Raw genomic sequence first — 9,238 nt, 5'->3', positions numbered from 1 at the left:
ATAGTTGTAAATATATATAGAATTTTTCGCATGTTTTGTAAGGTTTTAAAAACACCAGCAACATCACGCAGGCACACTTTTGCTAGCATATTTTGAGTTCAAAGAATTTTCCAACAAAACTATATTACGAAGTTCTACAAACACGATCCATAAGATTGAACATGAAATCCACAAATATAATCGGTAAAAAACTCATTGATTTCTAGACTTGTTATGTCACTAGATCATGTTCTTTTTGAATTCATGTATGTATGCATTATATTTTGCGTCTAACAATGATACAAGAAAATCCTATCTCATTTCACTAGCTACTTAGCTAGGGTTCGATCAAGGTTTCTTGTTTTGGTAAATGTTGTAAACCTGTAGTAAGCATTTGCCGACCCGAATATGGTAAAATTAGTAATGCATGCGCGTCCCTCCTTTTCGTTGCAAAAGATAACACCCTACCACTATTATATATAATTACGTGCGTCATTAAATTAGAGAAGCAGATTAAGATTTAATCACCTCAACATTAATTAATCAAGGTCAAGGACTTTTTTATTTAAAAAAAAGAATCATGTGAATACTGTGAACTCTTTAACTGAATGGGCCGCTCTCCAACTACGCTGCCACGTGTCGAACTCAAAGTTGTGGGCCCCAACAAAGTCTATGTTGCATGGATATAATTTCCCATAACATTTAAAATTAATTAATTTTTTATTATTTTTCAAAATTTTTGATCAAGAATCTCCCATTCAGCCACATCACACCATACCCCTAACTCTAGAGAAAGAGAAAAGAATAACCACGCAGCTATTAAATTACGAAACTACCCTTACAATTTTGAACATGGACTCACAGAGTCTTTTCGGTACATCTCACTCACACCCTAACGATACCCCTCTCGTTTCTGTCATGTTCAGGAGAGGCACACTAGGCTCACCCGCGAGAAAACACTACATTCTGTGAGACAAAATAACCTCTAAAATTTCTTAACCCTAACACCCTCCTCCTCCGAAACTAGAAAACGATAATCCACAGAATTCCTTCAGCTGCCTCACATCAGGGACTTGAGCGATCTCTCCTTCACCGGCTTCCTCATCCGCCTCCTCCCGCTCTCGCCGCTGCCGTGGAGCTCATCATCATCATCCTCGTCGTCATAATTGAATTCCCCATTCGCAATTGGAGACAAGGGTGAGCGAGGACCGCTCTCATGAGGAGGAGGAGGAGGAGGAGGAGTAGCAGAGCTAGTATTAGTAGCAATTTCACCCTCGGCCTTGGTCTCTTCCTTTTCTTTATCGCAGCCTCTCTTCCGGTTCCGACACGGGCCAAACCCCGAATAGTAATAGAACTCGTAGGGGTTAGAGGCGGATTCCTTCTTCGCCTTCTTCCGGCGGCGGCGGCCCCCGTTTTCCAGCTGAACCACCCCGCTCACTGCGGCGGGAGCCTTATTCGAAGAAATGTTGTGATTATTTCCATTATCCCTACTGTTTACATTCCCGTTGGCCTTGACAATGTAGTTCGATCGAAGTAGGGAGAGGTGGTGGTTGCAGAAGGACTGCCCTTGCTTGGCTTTTTTCTTGCATTGCCACCCACGGCCGTCGTTCCGTTGGCAGCACATGCTGCCCATCCTCCCTTCTTCCACCTCCATCTCGCCCTCCGCCTTATTCGAATCCTTTTCGAATTCGACATCCTCCGCCACGGGCTCTTCTATCATTTCCAAGCGTCTTTCCTCCGTGGCATCCCTCATCGACGCCACGCTGCATTTTGTAAGATCGTAACACAGCAACATTTCAAGGAGGGGCCGCGAGAAATTTTGAATAATAATATAATTAAGAGAGGGGAGAGATAACACAAAAATGAAAACGAAAGGAAACAGAAAAACCCTAATGCTTGAAATAATAATAATATCGAACCAAATCGGAGAAAAACGAATCGAATCGACGAGAAGAACAGGCTCACCTCTCGACAGCTCCGATTGAATCACCAAGGCTCCCACCGTAAAAGCTCTCTTCGACATCCCACTACACACAAATAGCCACCCGAAACAACAAAAACCCATCAAAAACTCACATTTCCCCCTCGAAATATCACAAAAGGAAGGAAACCCATTTCCCTAATCGAGCATTAGACGCTAAATACACGAAGAAAACAGGAAATTTTAGGGTTTATGACGAACCCTAATGTTAGGGGAAAAACCCAGAGAACCAAGACAATAAAGAAAACCCTAGCTCCAGAAATGCAGGTAGAAAAACAGAAATTAATTCCCATGAGCTCAAGGGCTTAAGAGGGGCTTCGCAGATCTACCCAGAAATTTAAAGAAAACGAAAATAGATAAAATTATCGAGCTCGAATACACACAGATTTAACTGACCTGGTCGGACTCCGGTCCAAAAGGAATAACATCCCAGGGGTTCCGGTTGAGCTGGCACACGTGCGGATGGAGGTCCCCGGCAGCTGGAGCGTGCGAGGTGAACAGAAGAGGAGAGACCTTGGCGTTCTTCCTGATCCGCATCTTTCTTCTTCGACAGCAAAAACAAAAAAAGCTCCGAAAGAATAAACAAAGATCGTATCTGGGAAGGAAAGATAGATGGAGAGAAACCCAGAAGGGAGTGTTTGGCTGCCGGGAAAATTTTTTCTCTCACTTTCTCGAGGGTTTTCTCGGACTGTGGAGGCTATCGGGGGTGAGAGGGTTTTTTTTGTTTGCGCAGATCTCACAGTACTCGATATAATCAGGGTTTTGTTATTAACTTTTCTGTTGCCTTCTCGGCACCTCGTATTTTATACATTTTCGATTTATAGTACGCTTTTACCATTTTAACCCTAGGTTTGGTGCTATTTACTGAGGCCAGCGGTGGGTTGGTACTGCGCCTGAAAGGAAAGCCTGCCGCTATTACACGTCACGGTATTGTCCAAAAATAATATTTAAAAAATGAAGATAATGAGAGAACTGGCTCCTCTGCACACGCCCCCACAATAAATTAAAGTGGGTAGTCTGGTCATTCCCCTTTTCAATGAGAAATTTTTCATTGAGACCGAATACGGACGATACATAGCATGTAACCATATAAGTGGAAGAATGTTTTTTTTTTCAATTGTTAATTTTTCAATACAAATATTTCATTACTTATGGTGACATCCGGTGTCGCACTCCGTGTTTTGAGCACACTGAAACACCCAACGCCTTTTGTGGTGGCAGGACCATGGGAGGGAGGTGGCGCGTGGGTTGAAATATTGGCGAGCCGCGCTCGTGGGGAGCAAGTGGCGAGCACGAATGGCCCACGGGCAATTGTTGGATGAGTGTTCGTGTGCGTGGGGTATTGGAGGAAATTGGGTTCGAGTCAACAGAACGGACGGCTAAAATGGAATCTGATGATAAGATTGATGAGGTGGCACGGCATCCGATACCAGGATTAGGTTGTGCTACGTGTCGGTATGAGGTGGGACTGTCGATAACTTGATATCCATTTTAGCTGATGTTTTAGGGTTTTTATTTAAATTTTTTCTTTACGTTTTTTTGCCTTTTTTTACGTTTTATTTAACTGTTCGGTTTAGATATTTTATGACTGTCCATAAGTGGGGAGTGGGGGTAAAAGGGTAAAAGTGTGTGGCATTGTCGCATTGGCATCCCAGTGGTCAACCCATGATATTTGTATTTCTGCAAACCCTATTTGAACGTGTGTTACTGAAATTATAACCATGCTCAATTTTGGTCATTCAATTTAATTTTGTAGTTCTATGGTCCTTTAAATGTGTTTTGTGCCCTATTTTTGTGATCTTTTAGACCATTTAACACTTGATTGATCATTTTTAGTTTTAAAATCCACAGTCAAATGGATGTAACGATAAGGATTAAAGTGAGGTACATAACGGAAATATAGGTATATAGAACTCAAAAATCATATTAAAGGACCAAAGTGTTACAAATTCATAATTTTTAAGGACTTCTAGCATTACAAGAAAATTGGCATCACCGTGGTCAATTGATGATGTTATAATTTTATAATTTCACAATACCTTCTGTATCATATTTGTTGCTTGCAGGTTTTATATAGATATAGATTTACGTGTGTGGTGTCTCTATGTACATATTAGCGGTTGTTAGTCAGGAAATACATGACAAGGGGTTACTCTTTCCGTTTCTTTGGCATGCATCGGTCAAGAGATGACAATACACGTTTATTTTGCTCACCTTTTTATATGGATAAAGGTCTACGTGCACGATATCCATCTGTATCTATTAGAGATTCTTAATTAGTAAAAATATAACAAGGGGCTACCTTTTTTTTTTGTTTCCTTGGCATGCAATATTGGTCAAATTTGGTTGTAATTTAGGAAAAAAATTTATAATTATACACTCGGGTTATTTTTAAAGGAAACTAATGAAAATAACTTGAAAACTTTAAGTTTTAATCAAAATGACAAAAATGTATTGTAAGTGAATAATACCAGGAGTGACTTTTTAGAGTAAAATTGTCATTTTTGTTAAAAGTAAATAGTATCGAAAATGTTTCGTTAAAACTCCCTATTTTTAACTCCTTATTTGCCCCAATTTGTACCAACATTTGAAAAATGAAAACTCACAAAAGAAGGATTTAAGAAAGAATCAGAGGATATATGTAGTTGTATATGTTATCCTTTGGCTCTCTGTATGATTTCATAAAGCAAAAGAAATTTTAATGATTACATGAATAACAATTTGGTAAATTTTTGGTTGAATGATGACCATAAGCTTCATTGCAAAGCATTGCTTAAAAAATTGGGATATAAGACGCATCCTAGGCAAATATATGATTAATCAAATCAATCTTTTCCTTTTGCAGACAACTTCGATAATGACGATTAAGAAAAAACAACGTCCATTATAGTTTCCTCGACATTTAGAACTTGATCGTAAATGTTTATAATTAGAATGAATAATTGATAAATTATGTCTTTGTCTTTCTAGTACAATATATTTAGATACAGAGAATCAATGATTTCAAGTATTAAAAAGTGTGTCAGTGATGTGATCAGTTTTGTGTGTCTGGTTAAATAAGTATTCTTTCAATTATTCTCTATTTAACAACTTGCATTGATCAAACAAAACTTCAAGGTAGATATTGTGCAAATTTGATCTTTAGCAAATGCATTTCTGAATTATTTCCAACAATCTTTCTGGGTTTTCTAGCTTCTGCAAAATTGGACCAAGTCAAGGGAAAAACTATTTCACTGCAATTTAAGCCAAGCAAGTAGATTGGTAGTAATACTTTAACAGCTCTGTTCACCTTGTTCTCGGAAAACCCTCCCTTCATATGAAAAAACCAAATAACTTTATCAGGTCATGAATCTAGAGCTTCTGCCGCAAATTAGAGGGAATCAGATCAGTTTGGTTTGCAGCAAAACTTGGATATCCTGAAAAACCTTAATCAAACTGAATATATGTTACTAATTAGGGTTATTTTTCAAGTAGACATACATTTAGACTTACAAATGTGCAAACCCTAAACCTAAACAGCAAAACAGCATATATACAGATCGAAGACGTACCAATGTTTCCCAGCAAGTAGCAAGTGCAAGGCAGAAAGTGTCTGGTTACTTTTGGTACTATACTACTGCGGTTCCATATATAATGGAGGGACAGGCAGGGCAGGCACAGCAGCAAATAGGAGGACAAATGGGTCGACCATTGGGTCTTGCTGTCTTGGACTCTTGGATTTTGCTTAATTAGTATTCCCTTCATTATTAATTGTGATTTAGTAAAACTTATATCCACCTGAGTGTATAATATTTCTATAGCAAACAACACACGGCCAGCTGTAATGTGCTGCATTTTAGATGGGGAGAGTCCAGCAGTTGAAAGCATCACTAGCTTACCTAATTGCGAGTTTAAATACTCGCCGGGTATTATACGTACATTCTTGGATATTCAAATTATTCTGTAGCTAGGTTGAGTGAGGCAGGGTAATACGGGAAAAGTATTTTTGGTTTGGCATGCAGCTGAGCTGAATATTATTGTAGCAGCCTAACACTAGCAGGTCCCAATGTTAATCTGTCACTAATTTTGTACAAGTGAAAAAATTGGGACAGTGTTATTTCACAGTTGCTTTGAAATAATTCAATAAATTGAAACCTGGGTCTGGCTGGGTGGACTGGCCCGCATATGCCCTACCACAACCTATGTTTAGCCTTTTTATGCCGCTTTTGTTTGCCATGCCACTTATTTAATAATACTAGATGCATTAAATTTTTAAAATAAATTTTATAAAACTAAGTAACGTGGTTATAGATGATTGGATTACTTAACTATTGCTTAATTTGCCTATTTTCTGCTGGTGACATATTATTTAGTTTGCAAATTTATTTTAAAATTTTAATCTATCTAGCATTATCTATTTATATTATAAGGATAACATATGGGGATGAACTCATCCTCCCATTTGTAATGACATATTTTCATCGTAAAAATTTCATAATCGGAAATGTTCAATCTCTTAATCTACATAATCATCTCTACAAAAAATTATTCGAATGGGCGATCATATAGTCATCCAAATGTACGTATCAAATAGAGCAATGACTCATCATGAATATGCTACTTGATACCTACACAACTATTGGGTAAACATAAATCCCAGAGAACGAGTTTAAGCAGCATTACTGGAAGAGGAAGTTGATGAGGTTTTTAGACCGGGCACTGGGTCCTGTGACAAAAAACCTATTAATAAATAAGGACACATTCCAACTAATTCCCAACAAATATAAATTTGTATCAAATTATAACTAGTAACTAATCCCAATTGATTTTTTTTAATACAATCGGATGGCTAAACCAACCCCAATTCATATATTTTTTTTTTTTGTAGGAATAATCTTCAAATGAAGATTTAAAGGTTGAATGGCTTAGGTATGAAATTTTACTTTCAAATTCAACACTTGAATTTTTGTGGTTATTCCATTTCGGTGTATAAGAGGGGAATAGGTTGGTTCTAGATTGATAAGGTGTTTCGCTAACCAAAGTGAAAAAAGGAAATAAATGTTATGCCGATGAGAGATTCATAAACGATAAAATGATACAAATGATAAGGTTTAAAAGTTTGAAAGAGGCCCAACCCAATCCATTAGCAAATTTATATTGGGCCACTACCCAACAAATCAAATCTAAATTGGGCTACAACCAACAAATCAAACTAAATTATTATCAGACCGATAGATTGTAAGCCGAATAATAATATTTAAAATATATATATTATCATTTCTCCTCATTAATACAACTATTTTCGAAGTCCAATAATAATACAAAATGCTCATTAATTGAAATGCCTCCTAAAACTATCATTTAACCACAAATTACCATTTGAAATTGGTTTTGTCTCATTTTGCCCCTTAAAACTGACTTTTTAAACTCTTTTGGTCTCACTTCACCCACATTCCATCAAAGAATTGTAAACTTTAAGGGTATTTTAGACATTTTAGACATTTATTTACCTCTAATGTACACACTAAACCAATCTCGATTTCAAACCCCATGAGTTAGGGCCTTTTTAAAAAATAAATGATTCAATCAATAAAAAAATACTGAGCAACAATGTGAAATTTTTTATTGCAAACTGTGCACATTTGCTACAGATGATATTTTTGGTTAGGGAAGTATTTTGGAATTTGGACATGATAGCTTAATGCTTTTCTTGAGATTATATTTGTGCAACTAATATGGGATCATTTTGTTATTGGTGAAACTTGTGGTTAGGCCAATTCGATTAGAAAGATATCTTGAGTAGGCTGATCATGTTTCCTTTCTGTTGCAATGAGTATTTTTCACGTGCAAAGTTTCGAGTTAATACATGGATGTCTTGCAAGTGAATAGTACTAACAACAAAAATGTATCCCTGATTTTGGTTGATGTAATGATTTTATTGCTCGGAATTTTTCTATTGATTGAATAATTTATTTTTAAAAAGACCCAAACTCATGGATTTGAATTAGAGTGAAGTGAGACCAAAAGAATAATTTATTTTTCTAAAATACCCTTGAATTTAACAATTTTTTTAACGAAATGGAGTGAAGTGAGACCAAAAGAGTTGAAAATGTTAGTTTTAGGGGGCAAAACGAGACAAAACCAGTTTCAGAGAATAAATTGAGACTAAATGGCAGTTTCAGGAGGTATTTCAAAGTTACACCATAGTGTGGCAAGAGACATGAAAAATAATTGTAAAAAAAAAAAAATTGTTGTTGACATTTCTAAAAAATTATATCATACACTTTATACTAAACATTAAAAATATTGCAATTAAAGGAGTACATGATAACTATTTTGAGTCCAAATTTTCAATAGACTTGTTAATAAGGACTTTAAAGTATTTTCCTCGGTCTCTTGCAGTGATGCCCCAGCTAACCAATAGTTGCTGATTTTAATGGCTCCTCCTGACCTCATGGGGCACCAGATTCCCTAGTGGAAGCATGCAATCATTTAAAATCAACTACCAAACCAAAAGTTGATCCCTTAAGTACAATATATAGGTCGTTTCAATTGCACTGTATATTTTGCATAGTTGGTATACTATATGATGCGGCACGGCCGGCTTTCAGAATTTTGAGGCCTAGGCGAGTTCTTGAAGTGGAGTCCTAAGGTTTTTTTATTCACAACCTTTTGTACATTAATATAAATTAAAAAAAAAATTGCTAAATACATCAAATGGGAGACTCTATTTCTACATCCGATATCATTAAAAATTAATATATATATAAAAAAAGAAAGATATACAAATATTACTTAAATATCATAGGTCTCCCATTTTAGACGCTAACGTAATAATTAAGTTTACATAATCCAATCTTTCAATCAATTCTTTTCAAATGTCTATGATTTTATTTTTTTTGATATTTTTATTGAATTTGAATTGTAAATATATATATATATATATATATAAAGAAAAATTTGGAGGCCCTTTTGAAGTGGGAGCCCTAGGCGAGCGCCTACTTTAGCTATGTTTAGGGTCGGCCTTGATATGGCGGTTGATGGTTGAACTCCTTTAAATTTATTAAAAATGAAATTCATGTATGAACCACTACATCATTTGATCCATAAAATATGGTTTAAAAAGTTCATCTCCTTAGTATTTTCCATTTTGCATAGAAACTTGGGTTTTATGGTCAAATTACCTAAAATGAAAAGCCATGCATTCCATAAAAGCAACTTTAACTATTTTTACATAGTGCAATGCCATTACACTCACGTTTCCACCCATACCGTAATGCCTATATCTCATCATATTAC

At 36.2% G+C, this 9,238-nt stretch overlaps 1 protein-coding gene across 2 annotated transcripts; it reads right to left on the bottom strand.

Moving 5' to 3' along the window:
- Positions 1–848: 848 nt before the first annotated feature.
- Positions 849–2,709, bottom strand: LOC137719442 (uncharacterized). Of its 2 annotated transcripts, XM_068458480.1 has the most exons (3): positions 2,357–2,709; positions 1,945–2,006; positions 849–1,742 (listed from the first exon to the last, which is right to left on the bottom strand). In XM_068458480.1, exons 1-3 carry the CDS (start codon positions 2,495–2,497, stop codon positions 1,040–1,042), a joined length of 906 nt encoding a protein of 301 aa, XP_068314581.1. In that variant the 5' UTR covers positions 2,498–2,709; the 3' UTR covers positions 849–1,039. The 2 variants fall into 2 exon arrangements, with proteins under 2 accessions (XP_068314581.1, XP_068314580.1); XM_068458479.1 differs by having other exon boundaries at positions 849–2,006.
- Between the last annotated feature and the right edge of the window lie 6,529 nt (positions 2,710–9,238).

The sequence above is a fragment of the Pyrus communis genome, chromosome 16 (genome assembly GCF_963583255.1).
Source record: "Pyrus communis chromosome 16, drPyrComm1.1, whole genome shotgun sequence".
NCBI classification, from domain to species: domain Eukaryota; kingdom Viridiplantae; phylum Streptophyta; class Magnoliopsida; order Rosales; family Rosaceae; genus Pyrus; species Pyrus communis.
Note: the sequence above shows the minus strand (reverse complement) of the source record. Positions and strands in the feature narration are given on the sequence as shown.

Coding starts and splice junctions, on each gene's coding strand:
- LOC137719442 (XM_068458479.1), bottom strand. CDS start 2,388: ATGTTATTCCTTTTGGACCGGAGTCCGACCAG. Junction 2,007..2,356: donor TTGGACCGGAGTCCGACCAG/GTCAGTTAAATC, acceptor ATTTGTGTGTAG/TGGGATGTCGAAGAGAGCTT.